Source organism: Polyergus mexicanus, unplaced genomic scaffold (genome assembly GCF_030449975.1).
Source record: "Polyergus mexicanus isolate NDT 795.1 unplaced genomic scaffold, iyPolMexi1.0 SCAF_22, whole genome shotgun sequence".
NCBI classification, from domain to species: domain Eukaryota; kingdom Metazoa; phylum Arthropoda; class Insecta; order Hymenoptera; family Formicidae; genus Polyergus; species Polyergus mexicanus.
In genome coordinates, this window is record NW_027223342.1 from 2142668 (window position 1) to 2160418 (window position 17751).

General features: G+C 34.0%; 4 protein-coding genes and 1 non-coding gene across 7 annotated transcripts; 1 reads left to right on the plus strand and 4 right to left on the minus strand.

The window, feature by feature from the left end:
* Positions 1-920: 920 nt before the first annotated feature.
* Positions 921-2418, minus strand: LOC138942356 (uncharacterized). The gene is made up of 3 exons (XM_070312527.1): positions 2269-2418; positions 1816-2037; positions 921-1620 (listed from the first exon to the last, which is right to left on the minus strand). Exons 1-3 carry the CDS (start codon positions 2413-2415, stop codon positions 1129-1131), a joined length of 861 nt encoding a protein of 286 aa, XP_070168628.1. The 5' UTR covers positions 2416-2418; the 3' UTR covers positions 921-1128.
* On the minus strand, positions 2338-10426 carry LOC138942355 (myb-like protein X). The gene is made up of 13 exons (XM_070312526.1): positions 10350-10426; positions 9408-9782; positions 9105-9180; positions 8563-8842; positions 6517-6721; positions 5936-6162; positions 5415-5707; positions 4267-5115; positions 3677-3784; positions 3482-3583; positions 2909-3191; positions 2528-2656; positions 2338-2424 (listed from the first exon to the last, which is right to left on the minus strand). The coding sequence occupies exons 2-12, from the start codon at positions 9463-9465 to the stop codon at positions 2582-2584; spliced, it is 2556 nt and encodes an 851-aa protein (XP_070168627.1). The 5' UTR covers positions 9466-9782; positions 10350-10426; the 3' UTR covers positions 2338-2424; positions 2528-2581.
* An 828-nt stretch (positions 10427-11254) lies between these two features.
* On the plus strand, positions 11255-12495 carry Cnep1r2 (CTD nuclear envelope phosphatase 1 regulatory subunit 2). 2 transcript variants are annotated; one of them, XM_070312490.1, is made up of 4 exons: positions 11255-11324; positions 11659-11730; positions 11977-12111; positions 12188-12495. In XM_070312490.1, exons 1-4 carry the CDS (start codon positions 11300-11302, stop codon positions 12343-12345), a joined length of 390 nt encoding a protein of 129 aa, XP_070168591.1. In that variant the 5' UTR covers positions 11255-11299; the 3' UTR covers positions 12346-12495. The 2 variants fall into 2 exon arrangements, with proteins under 2 accessions (XP_070168591.1, XP_070168590.1); XM_070312489.1 differs by lacking the exon at positions 11255-11324 and adding an exon at positions 11331-11444 and having other exon boundaries at positions 12188-12492.
* A 129-nt stretch (positions 12496-12624) lies between these two features.
* Positions 12625-12732, minus strand: LOC138942514 (U6 spliceosomal RNA). The gene has a single exon (XR_011448324.1). It is a non-coding gene; the product is annotated as a U6 spliceosomal RNA (small nuclear RNA).
* Positions 12733-13119: 387 nt separating this feature from the next.
* Positions 13120-17293, minus strand: LOC138942367 (regulation of nuclear pre-mRNA domain-containing protein 1B). 2 transcript variants are annotated; one of them, XM_070312555.1, is made up of 6 exons: positions 16968-17293; positions 15996-16297; positions 15620-15754; positions 14774-15049; positions 14341-14491; positions 13120-13963 (listed from the first exon to the last, which is right to left on the minus strand). In XM_070312555.1, the coding sequence occupies exons 1-5, from the start codon at positions 17116-17118 to the stop codon at positions 14342-14344; spliced, it is 1014 nt and encodes a 337-aa protein (XP_070168656.1). In that variant the 5' UTR covers positions 17119-17293; the 3' UTR covers positions 13120-13963; position 14341. The 2 variants fall into 2 exon arrangements, with proteins under 2 accessions (XP_070168656.1, XP_070168655.1); XM_070312554.1 differs by having other exon boundaries at positions 13120-14491.
* Positions 17294-17751: the final 458 nt, after the last annotated feature.

Consider the following 17751-nt stretch of genomic DNA (forward strand, 5'->3'; position numbering starts at 1 on the left):
AAGCAGTGGTATCAACGCAGAGTACTATCGATTGTTGCAATCATAACACATGTGACAAATTAATATTAAATTTATTGTATATGTGTGTTTGTGCGTGTGTGTTTGTGCAGAATATACATATATATTTCGTGCAAAATGCGTATATGTTTAAGCAGTGGTATCAACGCAGAGTACTATGCGTGTGAGCGTATTAATGCAAACCGGGAGAATATGACAAATAAAACGTATGCGTTCAAACTCAATGGAAAAGATATAAAATTGATGAGAAATATTCTGCTCATATAAATCGAGTAATTACGATTATGCGTTCATATTCTTGAAATTATGATATATATATATATATATATATATAATCGAAATATTTCTATATATTTGTGCGATGCAAGAGATATATTATATATATACATAAATATATATTTTTTGCACTTGTCTCGCTCGACGAACGGAACATTTCTCGTAAGGATACGCTTTTTGGTTGTGATATCTATGGAAAAATGTATGAGAATTATGGAATGTGTCTTAAGATAAAGTAAAGAAAGACAGAAAAAGAGAGAGAGAGAAGAAAGACACAAAGTGAATAAAAGTTATATTTTTCCAGCATTTAATTGGGAGCATTCACATACACACATTGCGCCTATCCGATTTGTATATACCTATATCGAGGAATCATAGAATACACAGACAAATAGTAAAATGCAAAGCATTTCGAGTTGATTCTTCCTTTTATTTATCAAGCAATCGTATTCTCATTTGTTTAATTTTTCAACGGCGCGTATTTTGTAATATTCTAGTTCTAGTTAATTATATATTCTCATATATATATATATATGCGCTTCGTATCTACTTATTTATAATATCTTATTCAAATATTTTCTTAAGTATAGATTACATCAAAAATTTAGGTGCCGCTTGTATAATTACCGTTTTACTTGATTAAAATATTTTCATATCATGTTTTTTTTATATATAAATTATTAATATCTTTTAAATATTTATCGAAAAGCTTCTTATATAATAAGAATAATCTACATGTACAATTGGATGTATGAGGTATTTTTAGAGCACGTGCAAGAAATTTTTACAGATTTCCAAATTTTTTCATTAATATCATAACTTTATATATTTGCATTATTTGCGTAAAAGACCTTTCTTTGTATACTTACTACATTTTCTCTTAAATTGTTTCACCGGTTTCTCATTTTGTTCTCGACTATCTTTCGTTTTAACAGTTTTAATTTCAAGATCCGTTATCGATCTTCTCGCTTTACCTCGCTTGACCAACAATCTGGCGGACTTTCTAGACGATTTGTTCTTGTTCTTGACCCGCTTCTTCCCTTTCTTCTTTTTCTTTTTTTTCTTACGTTCCATGTTGGCGATTATCGCCTCGGTGTCCGCGGATATTTTAATTTTTGGCTGCTTAATGGCAACGGCCACCCTTACGAAGGAGTCGTAGAGGACATCTCCGCAAAATTCGCCGAAACAATATTCTTCGCCGCATTCCCTGCAGATTTTTACGCTGCTTTCGATTATCCCCGCGCGATTCTTACTTCGTCTAATAGGACTTGTCGGCGAACGACGTTCTCTCATTATGGTCTTCGCCTCTAATTTGCCCATCTCCACCTTATAACATAGGATTTATCAGAAAATTAAGGGAAAAAAAAAACAAAAAAAAACAGCATTTTATTTTCACGCATAAAATTTTAGAATTAGAATAAACATAAAGAAAATTGTATAATAATAATAATTATATTTTTTAAGTAGTTACATTTTAGGAATATTAATATCTTTAAACGAATGGTATTATATAATCCTCACCAATCTCGAAAACATTTCTTCGTCTTGACGAAGTTTTGGTCTGATGGGAGTCAGCATTCGCCAATCGATGGCGACTTGTTGCAGCTCTTGTAGATCCAATTCTCTCATATCAGGTGGGACTGGATCGCCGCAAGTCCATTCTCTGCCGATAGCTTTGAGCTCTTTCTTGGTCGCTTTCCAGGAAAAATCTTTATCGCGGACCTTGATGTCTTCTCTTTTTACCTTTGTGTAATTTTCTCCAATTACTATCAAGTGCATTCTAACATTTCCATTACTAAATCCCGCAATATAATAATAAGATTTTTCATTTTTATCTCACAATATAAACGTATAAGTATTACATAAGGGCATTACACATACATAGGGCATGAAATTTTGTAGAAATTTTCTATATTCATATATGGTAATTCAATTTGTAATTCCTATAATGTATTGTTATTAGAAGAGCCGGACCTTTTCCGGTTTGATCTTAAACTCCGGACATTGTTCCTTAAGTCGCCGGAACTCCTCGTAAGAATTACAGGTTGCCTTGCTCAAATCGGGTATCAAATTCGCATCCTTCTTATCGTCCTTCAGCAGATCGTCCAGTTGAAAGGCCATTATCTAAATCTGTAATGCGAGAAAGGCGTTTGAATACCTCTTGTTGTTCACTTGACGAAGTAAACAACGTGTTTCTCGGTGAGAACCCCTTTTGCATTCTACTCGATCTCACTTTCTATACAAACGAAAAGAAAAACGAAAGGAAACAACGAAATTCTGCGGGCATTTAAAAGACTTCGGACGCAGCGGGTGAGACCAGACATCGCTCGGAATCCCACTCGATTTGCTTCATCAAAAGTCCCTGGAAAAAAAGAAATATGTAAACATATATTTTGAAGAAAACTCTAAAGCTACTAAATATCTGTCAATCTTTAAAAATTGACAAGCTTTCCCTAAAATTTTACGATATTTTCGATGGAATTAATTGATGTAAAAATAATAGCGAAGTAAACGAGAATATCGAGAGATATTGTAACAATTATTTCTTAGAGTGATATTACATTTCAAATAGTTATTTTCAATAGCTTTATCATAATATCATTTGATTGCGTACGCTTCTCAACGACGACAGCTTTGATAAGATCTCTTGACCGCACCAGACATTGGAATTATCGTTGTTCGATCGTTTTGCACGGTTCACATTGCAAGAAGCGTTATCCGATCGTATCTTTTTTTCAGCACGATCCTCAATATTGATCTTGCCATTTTTGTCGATTCGTAGAGGCACAATGGAATTCAGGCTGTCCATCGATAGATCGGCGTCGTAATTCTCGAGTTTCGCTTTACGCCTGATAATGTTCCGATTCTTCGATTTTCGCCGATCGGGAGATGGCGATCTGATACAAATTAATCTCGTCTTAGAATGAAGTTTTGATAAATAACACAACACCATATTATAACAATTGTTTTGAAAAGGTTTTATCCCCAAAAGCTTTTTTTTTTTTTGTATTATACAAAAAGTTATGCTACTTTATTTATTAATCTCATTTAATTGCATGTGTGATATAATTTCAATATCTCAATAGTCCTTTATCTTTTGTAATTTAAAATTGCATATTTTAATTTTTATTTTGTTGAATTATTATTTGAGTTTATAATTTTTATTATACTTTTTAAAATTTTTTACCTAGATCCTTCGTCGCTAGACTCGACTTGTCGTCTTCTTAATCTTAATTTTCTCTGATAGTGCGGATCTTTCTCACTTTGCGTTCGATATCGTGTACCTGGGCTAAGAGTGTTTTTAATTATTTTTTATATTCGCGATTGATTAAAAAAAATTATGTTTAAATTATAATTTTTATTATAATCTTTTTCATATTACCGATTAGCGTTCCATCGCGGTCTGCTATCGAGGGTAGTTCTGGGTTGCGATTTGGATCGCGAAAGTGTTTTTATGGAAATTTCCTCGCCTGGACTTACATTGATCGACCTTGAATGAACGATTAAAATCATACATTAATGATTCATTGTAATTTTTACTAAGAAATATTTTTAAAGCGATTTATGCCAAGAGGCAAGACGATAATAGATTCATGCTTTTGCCAAGTTTAGCGGATGCATTCAGACCTCAGACAAGCAGCAAACTTTAATGAATAAATTCCTCGACAAAAAATAATATCGTAAATAATGTCACAGATGAAGAAAGATATAAGTACGCTTTCTAATATTTTCTTAGAAAATGATTAAGAACGTTCCACTTACTAGGTGCTTTCCTCGCGCGGATCGACAGACATTTCGCGACAAAGCGTCTTATGATCATCAAGCTTATCATCTAATTATGTATGCTATGAAATAAAAAAAAAACGATAATTACCGGCAGGTACTACTGCATGCAGGAGAGAATATAATAGTCGTCGTTCGGCTCTAAGAAGCCCGGAAGTGCGACATTGAGATCGCGATATGGCGACTCACTTTTCAACGTTTCTTCGGCTGGCATTCGTCGTATCCTTCCGGTCTTTTGTCCCTTCGGTATCTTGATCCTTGATCGATTGATTCTGCAGCTTCTCCCGGAGTTCCTGGATATCGGACTCTACGTCTGTCTGCGTGCCAAAGTCCCGACCGGCTATCATTCTGTATTTGCTGGGCGTCAACAGCCTGTTCTCCACGAGGGTCGACGAGGCGCTGTCCCTCGAGGATTTCCTCGGATTCCTAGGACTTTCGTTGTTCCTCTTGATCGTGTTGAGGCCCAGCGAGAAATACTCCGCGGTGTTATCCGCGAATCTACGCGGGCTCGGCGTCATCATCAGATTCACCAGTTGCAAATTCGCCCTGCTCAGGATCTTCGGATCCTCCAGTCTGCCGCTCAGCACGATCGCCACGTCCTTGCTTACGGGAACCTGAAGAGACATTGGATTCAGATCCAGCATAGCCTCCTCCGACTTGTCCGCGTAATTTGGTTGCGAATAGCCCGTCTGCGAATCTTTGTCGTACTCGCTTTCGCGATAGTTGTCGGCCTCCTTGACGTCCTTCGGACTTTTGCATTTCTCCACGGGATAATCGGTGGTCAAGTTTGTACTTTGCTTTTGTGCTTGCGAGCAATTTTCTTCCTCGCGTGTATCCACGTCGATGGTCGCGTTTGACTCGTTGGAAGACTGTATCATCGCGTCAGTGTCCTCGTTGGTGTGCCCATCCCGCTTCCGCCGTTTCTTCCGCTCTTCTTTGGCCAGTCGTTCAGCAGCCTCTAATACCTCGCGCATCGCCTGCGCCTTCTTCAGCTTTGCCGCTTCCTTCTCGCGTAATATCCGTTGTTCTTCTTCGAATCTATACAATAAATTGAATTCATCGAGTGTGATTTTACAATTTTATTTAAAGAAGATTATTTTTAAAAAAATATGGTGTTTCTCTTGAGAAGAAAAGGTATGATTATTTTATTATAAAAATATAAGAATTATATTATATATATTTGTATATAGTAAAAACTTGTAATATTTTGATGACGCAAATATTTATATATACTGAATTTTTACATATTTCTTATTTAAATTAATTATACTATTACAATTTTTTAACTAAATTAATTTATATTTTTTAAATTTTTGTTTTACATTTATTTATTTTACCTTTCCCTTTCTTTTTCTCTTTCTTGTCGAATTCGTTCATCTTCCAATCTTTCTTCTTTCATCCGTCGCTCCTTCTCTTCTTTCCTCTGCCTGTCCTTCTCGTCAAGTTGCTGCTTGATAGCATTTTGCAATTCCAACGCTTTCTGCCGTCTCGCTTCACGTTCTTGAAGAATGTCCGCGCCCACTGGGATATTTTGACCCCGAAGATAAGATACTTTGTTGGTGTCGGAGCTGGTCGAACCAGTTGTCGAACTGTCCGGGCTGCTAGCGCTATCATGATTGATCACTAAAACCTTGATCACAGAGAGATAGGTAGATAAGCAATATGAATTTTTTCGCAATATATCAAGAAGGAAAAATGTCAAAGCGTCATAATGCTAATAGAATATGACGATATATGTATATGTTATGTTGGTTTTCTAGGATTGAATCATAAAAATCATAAAAATTGAGGTAGATTCAAATTCTCTTGAGTGATTTAGAGTTTCAAAGGTATTCAACAAATTGTCAGTAGACATTACTTGACTCGATTGTCCTAATCTTGATAGCCAAGAGGGTGGCGGCGGATCGCTTCTTCCGTCTTGACCCCAGACGCTGCCCCACCTTGGCCTGTTTAATTCGCCCAGTCTACCGGGTGAGAGCCTCCTCGAGGGTGGCAATGAACTTTCTGGGGTGGTGCAATAAGGATTCTGCCAGGTTTTTCCCGTCATTTCCATTCTACCCGCTGCTTTACTTTTAGCTAGAACACCTTGAGTTGAAAAAAAAATATAAAAGCTTTGTTGACAAAGAAACTAAAACTAATTGAAACACACTCAAACACATGTGTGTAAGATGTTAAAATTAATACTATCTAGAAATTTTGCTATATTTATTTATATATTCATTTTAATATTTCTCTCTTTCTCTCTCTCATACACAGACATATATATATATATATATATATATATATATATATATATATATATATATATATGCATAAACATAAAAATAAGATTTTCTTTTACAAATAAATTTTTTAAAATTTTATTGATAATGATATGTCTCTTTTGACATTTATATAATTTTATTGTATAATTAGATATTAAAATTCAAAAGAACTCACTTTGCCCTGCCTGAGGTACGTCGATGGAATCGCTAGCGTAACCGGAAGTTTCGCCTTCGCGTTCTTCGCCCGGTGAACCGTAATGACGAGGCGGCTCTTTATGGGCCTCGCGACGATCGTTGGACCGATGGTGATGGTGTTCCAGTTTCTGCGATCTCTGCGACTGGTATCGCGATCCCTCTACACCGAAATCACGCTGTTGTTCCTGTAATACGAGACGATAAAGTTAGATAGAACGCCCTCGAATAACAGAAGGGAGGCGTGCTCGCGTGATCGAGTACGAAGGTTCCGGCTTTCGCGGCTTGTGAAAGGAAGAATTATGTTCTTTCGTGTCCTATATAAGTATGTATATATGCGGCTGGAATATTACTATCGTGCCTGTCGGAGATGTCTGTACGCTACATAAATCATGCACGATCTAGTTTTTTTTTTCTTCTTACTTTAATACTTTCTTATTTTTGCCTGTTTACAAATATAACGAAAGCGAAATACAAGGCGATTGCATAATAATATTATTTGTACATTTGTATAAATATTCATAGAATTAATTCATTTTTTATCTATTTATTTATTCGAGCTTTTTCTTTTTACTTTACTTTCTTATTTTTGCCTATTTACAAATATAATAAAAGCGAAATACAAGGCGGTTACATAGTGATATTATTTGTATAAATATTCATAGTATTAATTTATTTTTTATCTATTTATTTATCTCGCATGTGCACGATTTCTATGTAGAAATCTTTACAATCGATAAATTAAAATAATTAGTACTGTACATAATTAAAAGAGCTAAATGTTCATCCTTTTTAAAAAATCAAGGGATTAATCTAAAAAATTAATTTTCTATTAAAAGATTATTCCTTTCAACTCTTAAAAAAGATTGAACTGTTACATCGATTTTTTTCAGTTTCGGAATAATTTAGTTCAAACAGTTTTAACGCAACAATCGCGATAGAATAGATTTGTATATGTTTTGCGTCATAAACGGTTTTAACTAGGGACGGAGAGAACGAACTTAATGTTCGCTACCCTTAAGTTTGAAAGCAAAGTGTATAGCCTTGAGGTCGTTGAACTTTAATCCCGCTATAAGAATCGATTTACCAGACTGCCTTACTTTTGCTTTTTCCTCGCGAAAGGGCAATGTACTATCGAGAGTCGCTTGCCATTTATCAAATCGTGATTAGATGCGATCGTTAATTTAATGGATCGTCGAATTTAGAGAGTTAGTTGGAATGAAAGTTGTTTCTTTCTAAGTAAAGATGCAATCACGTTCCACTTGTTTAAGTATATATTATTATATTTTCTATCATAGAAATTGCTAAGCGTCTCGCAATAAGAAATTAAATAATGTCTTGATGCACAAATTAATGTTTTTCTTATAAACTCTATAAGCTAAGGACATTATGTACGTGGCGAGTAATATGTGTATGTGTATAGGATAAAAAAGAAATTCTCGTTTTTATCCTTCAATATCTTCGATGTATAAATAATACATATCTAATTATTCGATTACTTTAACTAGTTATGTGATTATGTCGGGACATCGTTGCTACATACAAGTAAACTTTCGGAAAGCGATCAATTATTCAAGTGACGATAACACGGGCAATTCCTTTCATTCGTAGCGAAACCCTCTATCTATATAAACGTAGCAAAGTTATTAATGGTCCGATCGATTCCAATTTTATACCAAAAGGAATTTCACGATAAAAGATGGGAATATAATTGTCTCGGCAATCATTCGTGGAAAACTTGGATATAATTTAAAATATATCCAGAAAATTGCTCTAGATATTATTCTATATTTTTAATAAATAAATAATTATATATTGAATTATATATTGACCTTCTTTTTTACAAATTTTAAAAATTTGTCTTTTATTTTTATAAAGATAGAGGATTATTTTACCAAGATATATTCATAGATATTTAATTTATTTATTTTATTGACATATTCCCTCTGTGATTTTTCTAATTTATTATTTAATATGTATATGTATATCATTTTTTAAATATAATTTAATCAATTAAAAAACTGCTTACCAGCTGGCAAAAGTATTGTTGTTGTTCCTTGTTGAAAATCGGAGGCAAACTGGGACTCCTGCGTCTGATTTGCGACACGTCCATCTGATCCCGAAGATTAATCAAACTACCGCCGTTATAGTCGAGACACTTGAGATTGTTATTGCCATTTCCAGAATTTTCCGTCACCAGACTTTTCAGACTGACAGTGCTTCCATAATGTCCGTTTGCACGAAGGGATTGCGCGGAAGGCTTATCCTTAATTTCTTCCAAGGACAATCTGACGTCATTCGAGTAAGTGCTGCGTCATGGATTTTTTTGTTTTAAATATCATCGGAAAGAAGAAATTTTAATTTTTCTCGCGTATAAATTAAATAATTTTAAATTATCTAATATAAAGTATGATATACTTTTATTAATAAATTAAAAGAGAGTTTAAAAGACAATTTAAGAGAATCTATTGAGGCTAAATAATGTTTTTTAATATTATATAAAACAATTAATATTTAATTTTAAAAAAATCAATATGTAATGATGATATAATAATGTTTTGATGAACTTACCGAATGTGGGTTCGATTATTGTAGTTACTACTTGGTTTTAAAGGACCCCAATTAACAGCGAGACGAGCCATTTCTTCTATAGAATCGATAAAAGAAAATTTTGTGTAGATACAATTATTTTTTTCACATAGTTTATTATAGGTTTAAATATATATAATATATTGAGCGCACAATGTAATAATAATAATAATAATAATATAAGTCTTTTGAGCTACGACTGGGTGACGCAGAAACCTTAATAACGCTCTGTAAAAATTCTACTCGTTATAATTGCTTAAAATTACCAGTTGTTAGTTTACGTACCCCTTTCCCTTGCCCATTGAAGTCTCTTTTGTTCTACCAGCGATGTTCTTCCGATCATAATCGTACGCGATTCCCGTTGGAGGACGTAACGCGCGAAAACAACGATGAACGCGATCGAAAGAGAAAACAACACTCTAAACTAAACCCTTACCTATGACAATTGCCCATTTTCAATTGCCTACCTATGTTGGAATCAGCAACCGTCAGCGAGAATTCCTTCATCAGCAATATAATTTCGAGCCAGACTATATATATATATATAATTTCGTATCACTTGATGTTTGCACGCCAAATTGTCTTTAAAAAAATCGCTCGTATATATTTTTGATATTTTAGCGTAAAATCATTCTGTGTTGTGTGTAAACACTTTTATATCTGAAAAAGATCTATTACTGAAGTTTTTTCGTTTTTTCCATATTCGAACGTTTAATATTAGTTTTTATCGCGTCATAATTCGATATAAAAATATTTGAGTCTGTTGTTAAAAGTTTCGATTTTATCGTCAAAAATTTTATTATTAAACATTTTATATTTGTGTAATTTAATTTAATACTTTAGGAAAATAATTCTCTATATGTATTTCTCTCTCGATTAAAATAAAATTAAGACAATGCGAGATTCAATCATGAGAAACTTTCACAGAGAACTCTTTTATTTTCTCCCAATATTTCAAACACGATCATCTACATTGTCAGCCGTCATTTAAATTCTTCAATTGTACACCGTCGAGAATTTTGAATAAATCGATTCTTTTCGTTAATCGGAAATTACCCTAACAACCCAATTTCTCTATTGTTAATCAACACCCTATAAGATTTCTTATCGCCCTGAATAAAAGCGCGAAAAAAGAAACGCGGATTCCTTGAAAATATAATAATCGAGGATAATCCGAAATTAATCCGATGTCGCGCAAAGTTCCGCGAATAATTTCCTCAGACTTACACGGTACCGCGGCTTCTCAGCATGTCAATATTTGTGAGACTGCGGCAGGAATCATGCAAGTGCCCCGAGTTCACCTGGCACGAACCGGACGACGCCGAAGAAGCCGACGCGAATGGGTGTCACGATTCGATCGCACGTTTCCATAGGAACTATCAGCCAGGCGAGTCGCGCTTCCTTACACCGTGTCTCCTCAGGGTCGATAATATTGATCTTATAAGGGATAATGACCTCCAGTTTCGCGGTCAGAGATCGCATTCCCGTCGACGTGCAGGCGACGAGTTTCCGCTATCGGTCAATATCTCGTTTTTTGAGAGATAAGTAGTTGAAATAATATTATTTATATTCAATGACGAAATGAGATGAAAAAGCTATTCTTCAAAAAATAAAAAGATCAAAAAGAGTACTGCTAGAATTTAATAAAAAAGTAAGGAAATATTTTTTTGCTGTGTAAATTTATATATATATATATAATAATGAAAATAGAAAAAGAGTAAACAGAAAATATTGACGAGAATTAATAAAAAATGTAACTTTATTTATACGAAATTTTCAATTTTTTAAAAAACTTACTTAATTTTACAAAATAATATTCTATTAATTCTTTCCAATCCTTCTCTCTTTCTCTCTGTATAACAATAATCAATTTTGACAATGTATCGATATACATTATCTATCGCATTAAGATTCGCGAGATGATTGATTATTTCAAGAATTTTTTTTTTTGTTCGCCGCGGATGTGTCAAGTTGGCACCCCTATGTTACGATTTAGGCTGATATTACATTTGTCGTACGACAAATTTTTTAAGCGCATTGATTGGCTAATTTCTAGGGAATCAAGAAATTTTCTATTTTGCAGCCAATCAGTATGCTTAAAATGTTTGTCGTACGACAAATGTAATATCGGCCTTACGATACCACCGTCTCTATCCTCTGATATTCCTGACACAAATATGGATTATTCCTCGTTTACATACAGTGCGTTGTTTATCCGTCAATCATTATCACTTATCGCACTTTTTTTTTTTTATTTTTTTGGGCAGATGAATATCTTAATTCGATAAACAATCATGTCATTGGATCAGACAGTGTGTGAAGGTAAAATGCTTAACGTTAAAAAAAGTAATTAATATATCACTTTACATGTAAACATTTTTTAATTAACGACTCTGTTTTCGTATCATCTTAAATTAAAGATAATGGATCGGGAGAGAAAGTTTAATTACGTCTATTTGTCTAATTCTTGGATAAATGATTCGACGATTTCCAGGTTATCTGTCTCTCAAGTTTAATTCCTGTTTTTTACTTCCAGACCTGAAAGCTTTTGAAAGGCGACTCACCGAAGTTATTGCTAGTCTACAACCAGCCACGACGCGATGGAGAAGTATGTTCTTTACTTTTGCTATGCGTTTATTGCAGCTTTTATTTCGCAGAAGCTATAGTAGCATTCTATTTATAATTACTACAATATAACAAATATTCTTTGATTTATAATTTTTTTATAATAATTTATTGTCTTAATTATATTCAATGAATTATTTTACTAAATCAATTCGGAGTTTTTCATGCTCTCTTGTAATTCTTTGTCTTGCTGATCACTTTAATAATATATATTTTGATAATCTTGCAGTGTTGTTGGGTTTAATTTCCATCTGTACCGCTATCGGTGCCTGGCATTGGCTGACAGATCCCAATACATCAGCAGTATCCTTCACGCAGAGTTTATGCAATCATCCATTCTTTACAATGGCTAGTATAATATTAGGTAAGTATAGAAATTACATCTGCGTATATTTCATATAAACTTGTATTATTATTGTATCAAGAAATTATTGTTGCAGTGATATTATTTATGATGGGAGTGCATAGAAGAGTGATAGCGCCCAGTATTATAACTCAACGAGCCAGAAATGTGCTTGGTGATTTTAATATGAGTTGTGACGATACTGGAAAATTGATTTTGAAGCCCACTAGATCTCCACATCCTCATGAGACTTAAAAAATGTTTATTCCTATAAATAAAAATATATAAATATTAATGTAGAATATATGTATGTATATACATTGTAATTTTTTTTTATATTATGAGATATACTAAAATCATGACAAAAGTTTGGATTTGTATATTTTTTTAGACTTGCTAGAATTCTGTTGAATTATATATATATATATATATATATATATATATATATATATATATATATATATATATATATATAAATCCTTTATAGTGCATATAAGTTTGTGCATTTCAACATAATATATAATAAGTATATACATATATTGGAACACTTCACACACAATTTTGCATGTCATCCTTGCACGGGGGCATGCTGCTAATCTTTTGTATCGTTCCAATTTTAATATATGTATTGTCACATAATGATCTCTAAGATATGTTATTATATCTAGGAAAGTAATATAATTAGATAATATAGAATTTGTGATAATATAGAAAAAGAGAGCAGAAAGAAAATCGATTTATTCTTTATAGTATATACTTAATGATGATATATGTTGAATTTATCAATGTACCCAATACACTATTTTAATAAATATGTACCATATATAAGTGTATTTTAAATGTAGTTCAAATCAATAATTATATTACAGATTGATTAGATCATTCGATTAATAATATAATATTGTATCATAAATTTTGTTATTTTTGTGTAGGATTCAAAAATACCTGAAAACATCAAAATTTCAATTTTATTGGACGTAAAAATTAAAAGTCACGGTATATATAACGATCAAAACATTTATTCTTAATATTTTGCATATTACAATCCTTTTTTCTTTTTTAATATGCACAGTCACGCAATCTGTTTTTTTTTAAAATAGTTACAATATTATCTATGAGAATTACCATTCGTTTACAAACGGATGTTTACGAAGACCGTCTCGTCAGTTCTAAGAAAAATCGTACTAAACTGCAGCGTATATACATGTGATAGTTACTCGATCTCGGAGTATTATCTTCAATATACCGCGCCGATAAACAATGATTACTTAATTGAAAAATACATAATAAAAAGTCCCTAACAATTATACACAGGTCTGGTACGCAAGACCCTATCGCTTTTAGAAATACAATAGGACATTTCTATTCTGAATCCTCCTTTTTTTTTCTCCTACTCTGATCGATTTTAAAAATTCCAGAAAAGATCCTATCGTAAATATATAGATGCCCTTGTCAACACTCGGTGGAAAGTCTCGGCTAAGCCCGTCAGATGAATTTCGCATGGTTTTGTAAGAGGCATTGTGAATTTTTCACGTAATTTATCATTTAGAAGCATCTTTAAATGATTCTGCTTATTTCATTTATAAGCATTTTATGATTTTCATAATGTTATGCACAATAGATTCGATGATGCGTGCATATAGCTTCATATAATCAATTCAAGAAACTAATCAGTTTACAATACAGAGTACAGTTTCGGATACAGAATAAAACGTACAAATTTTACGAAATATTTTGAGTTTCTCACCACGTTATTGTACATAGGATTCTTCGTGCAGCGAGTCGTCTCGTCACAATGTTTTTACGTTAGCCATATACAGATGTATAGTATATACTGTTTTGCCAAAAAGGATTCAAAAAGGAACTGAGCGATCTGTCAATTAAAGTATAAAATCCATAATTACAATGCAAATTTTTCGTATGTTTCGTTTAGTAATGCTGTACTCTTATCACCCAGATATTCATTCGCATCCATTATCATTCGGTATCATTCAGCCTCAATATAACTCCAGTCTCGTCTCATTTATTAATATTTTCCCGTTTCATACTTTACGCTCATATACGTATAGGGCTTTTCATTATACATCAGATTTATCAAATATTCCACAGTACAAAATTATCATCAACGATAATTCTTTGTTCCTTCATCGCCGTCGTATAAAACTCTCATACTATGGATCTCAAATTTTCATCTATTCACGCAAACTAAAGTGATAAACTATATAAACGCCGCTCGCGTCACGAACTTACACTAGTGCATGGAAAACAGATCTCCGGCGGAAGGAAGAGGCGCCAGGCCGCCAGTCACATCGGGCAATTGCGTTAAATCGGGAAGATTCGAAATATGGGACTTCACCTCCGATCGAACCGCACATACCTTCTTAAGCTTTTCTTTATAGTCCTATGAATAAAAATAATAATCTTCTGTAATATAGTGAAATATGGAACTAAAAATTCTTATTATTAATGCAATTTAAGTCAACTGGTATTGTAAGTCTGATTCGCTGCTACAGCAATATCTCTGATTTAATGAACAGCAATATATTAACAAATGAATCATAAACTATATGCTATAAAAAAAAAAAAGTCTGCATTGCAAAGAACATGTTCTAGATTTTATTTATACTGTTACTGCTAAGTTTATGCAGATATGGACAATAAGAAAAGAAAATGATAATTATACTTCTAAGGTGCTTTGTGCCTGCTGAAGTAGTTGCCTCTGCGCCAAAGTATAGTCTCGCAGCATCGTCAGTAATCTTCTTCTATCTTCCATTTCGGCCTGTAGCCGTCCGTTGTAATCGGCCAGAAGAGCGGCGGCCTCGTTCACCGCGGCGCTCAATTGATCCGCGGCCGTTCGATCTGCGAGATTCGCGAGCAACGACACCTCCGAAACTTCTGGCGGCAGGGATGCTATACGTTCCCTAACACCGGCATCAGAGGATGCGGTATTTTCCAAATCCTGAAAAGCACAGAAGGCATTAGTCTGATAATAACGTTTTAGATCTTTCAAATACTCGCCGTATATTGCGGAAACCTTCACTGTCGCTACATTTAATACAATATACTCTATTCATATGAGAATAAGCAAAATATATAGCAATACTCTGCAATGCGATTAACTAAAAAAAAGATTTATAAAAAAAGTATGGCATTGACAAAGAAATAGCGAGTGTAATATTTTTTATACCGAAGCAAAGCATCGATCAATTGCTAAAAATCAGCATTCGCTTGAGTAACTTCATGGAAAGCGAAGGGAAAACGAAAGAAAAAAAAGGATACATAAATGTACATTTTACTTAAACCCCTCCCCCCCCTCCAAAAAAAAAAAAAAAAAAAAAAAAAAAAAAAAGCGGCTAACACAACCAAACAAAACAGACAAAATCGATAGGGTGGATGTGTCAAAATTGTCAAAGCGTCTACTGATATGCCTCATGGATTCAACATGTATTTCCATATGAATAAAATATTTTATTGCTAACGATACAAATTCCGCATCATGATTGTTGCTTGTATAATTAATAAAATTAACCATTAAGGCTTTGATGAGTTCCTCGGTTTCTGGTGGATCGCCAGCAGGGGTCCGTGGGCTTAATGTCACATGAAGCTCTTTGGTGCCATCCACCTCGATCTCAGTCTCCGACTTTTTCTTTTCCTTTTTCTCCTTCTGCAAACAACAAATGCATGTCAATTTCACACCCTTATACGTCATAAATTACTGTTTTAAAACTTAAAATCCAGAAATTTTGAGATTATATTTCGAGATATTATGAGATCTGCACAATTTATGAAATACATAGTGTAACACAAACAGTAAATTCTGTTGATTTTATACTAATATTATTTCCAAATTGAAAGTTTTAATGATATACTAGAAGCTTTTATATATAATTTAAAGGAGAACATACCTTTACTTTTTCCATTTCAATTTTTGCCTTCTTTTTTGGCGGTGCTACAGAATCTTTCTCGGAATTTACGAAAGCTGCTTTAAACTCTGATATCTGTGCTTTGTCATAGACTCCTCTCTCTTCCCAGATTTGCAATAACCTGTTTAACCGGTCCCTCGTCTTTTCATCAAAACCTTTCATGTGTTCGAATGCTTTTGGCAAGACTGTTTCAAATTCCTTTCCAAACTCTGGCCCTTTCTTCTTGCTATTTTGGATGACATCATTCGCCAGATACATAAACATTAATTTGCGATTGTCCTTCACTGTAAAAATGTATATAGAAAACTGTTAAACTTATATGCGCGCACTATGAATCTATAAAAGAACAGAGTTATAGGTAATATTTTGCGAACAATGATACATATATGTATAAATAAGAGTTATATACATATTGTATACAGTCTCAAATGCATCGCTGCTATCATTCGCTTCTATGATGAACATTATCGTATCATCCATTTGTATCTACCATTTGAAAAGAAGATGCCGCGACAATATCATATCAATATTTCCAGAAATATATTGTTCAATATATTTAAAGTAATATATCATTCTTATCCAACGAGTGAAAGGTAAACAATGCTAGTCGCTCATTCTTCAAGTTTATTCAAAACCATCTATTCGAACTACACATGATCCTGCTAATGAAGGTAACTTTCCAAGCGACAAAACGATGCGATTCATTCGCGATTCATTGTGCTACATAATTGAAGCTGCGCTACATAATCTCGATATCCGCGTTATATGTAATGCAGTTGTATAACATAGAAATTTGAATGATGTTCGTGAAACCTCGACGACAGATCTCGTTCTGTTTGGAGATCGCCGGAGGAGATACATCCTACCATGTTGTCGAACTCGAGCATTGTCTTTTCGACCCAGTGGTAGGGAAAAAAGAAAAGGTAACGGGAAATCGGGATGGGATAATCGTACCTTTGCACATCTCCTTGAACCAGATCTTCACGATGGTCGGATGGTGTTTTCTGTGATGTATGAGCCAGAGCGAGAGCGTCTGGATGCTCTGTTGCGAGGGATTCAGATCCATCAGCCGTTTGACCAAGGCGCTCTCCGTGAACCCCGTCATCTCGTCGTTGGCTGTGATACTGTCAGTGATGGATCTGCCGGGATCTCCGGGGATCTCGGTGGAATTTCGTGCTCTCTCCTCTCGCCTTGTCTCCAACTCCGCGTCCCAGGTCCCAACGAGAGTCTCGCGACATGCGTACGCGAATACCGCACAACAGCTGAATCCAGCGCAAACGTAGAGGGCACACGTAGCGCCATTCACGGATACTTATGATACCAAGATGGGAAACTGTAGGTTCTTGATGTCGTCTCTTTTTGCGACCGTTGATAAAAGGAGCGGTCGGTTATCCTGATCCAGATAGAAACGCTCTTTTGAAGTTTGAAAAAATGTCATTCATGCGCGGATACTTTCATTCGTGCCTGATGTACTGTCACCTGTCATCTGTCATCTGTCACATTCATCGCGCGCTGAAAGTGATTGCCATAATGTAAAAGAAAATATAAGGTATAAAATATATTTTCTTATATTTATATTTTTTTTACATTATGGTGATTGCTCTGATATACACAAAGAAAGTAGCCTGACAAGATAGACGAAACCATCCGATTTAGAACAATAATTTATTCGTTTATAATATTATCTCAGATGGCTAAAATGGACAAGTTTATTATATACAGTGCGTATATATGATTT

Bases quoted from the DNA above. Each gene is read 5' to 3' on its own strand.
- LOC138942355 (XM_070312526.1), bottom strand. From the start codon at position 9,465: ATGATCGGAAGAACATCGCTGGTAGAACAAAAGAGACTTCAATGGGCA. The intron at 8,843-9,104 runs GTAAGTTCATCA...TCCATGACGCAG, and splicing joins AATAATCGAACCCACATTCG to CACTTACTCGAATGACGTCA. The intron at 5,708-5,935 runs GTAATGTCTACT...TCTGTGATCAAG, and splicing joins GATTAGGACAATCGAGTCAA to GTTTTAGTGATCAATCATGA.
- Cnep1r2 (XM_070312489.1), top strand. From the start codon at position 11,417: ATGTCATTGGATCAGACAGTGTGTGAAG. The intron at 11,445-11,658 runs GTAAAATGCTTA...TTTTACTTCCAG, and splicing joins GGATCAGACAGTGTGTGAAG to ACCTGAAAGCTTTTGAAAGG. The intron at 12,112-12,187 runs GTAAGTATAGAA...TTATTGTTGCAG, and splicing joins AATGGCTAGTATAATATTAG to TGATATTATTTATGATGGGA.
- LOC138942367 (XM_070312555.1), bottom strand. From the start codon at position 17,118: ATGACGGGGTTCACGGAGAGCGCCTTGGTCAAACGGCTGATGGATCTG. The intron at 16,298-16,967 runs GTACGATTATCC...ACATTTTTACAG, and splicing joins GTTCAAGGAGATGTGCAAAG to TGAAGGACAATCGCAAATTA. The intron at 15,050-15,619 runs GTTAATTTTATT...TGTGCTTTTCAG, and splicing joins AACTCATCAAAGCCTTAATG to GATTTGGAAAATACCGCATC.
- LOC138942356 (XM_070312527.1), bottom strand. From the start codon at position 2,415: ATGGCCTTTCAACTGGACGATCTGCTGAAGGACGATAAGAAGGATGCG. The intron at 2,038-2,268 runs GTCCGGCTCTTC...AATTACACAAAG, and splicing joins TTAAGATCAAACCGGAAAAG to GTAAAAAGAGAAGACATCAA. The intron at 1,621-1,815 runs GTGAGGATTATA...CTATGTTATAAG, and splicing joins AAGAAATGTTTTCGAGATTG to GTGGAGATGGGCAAATTAGA.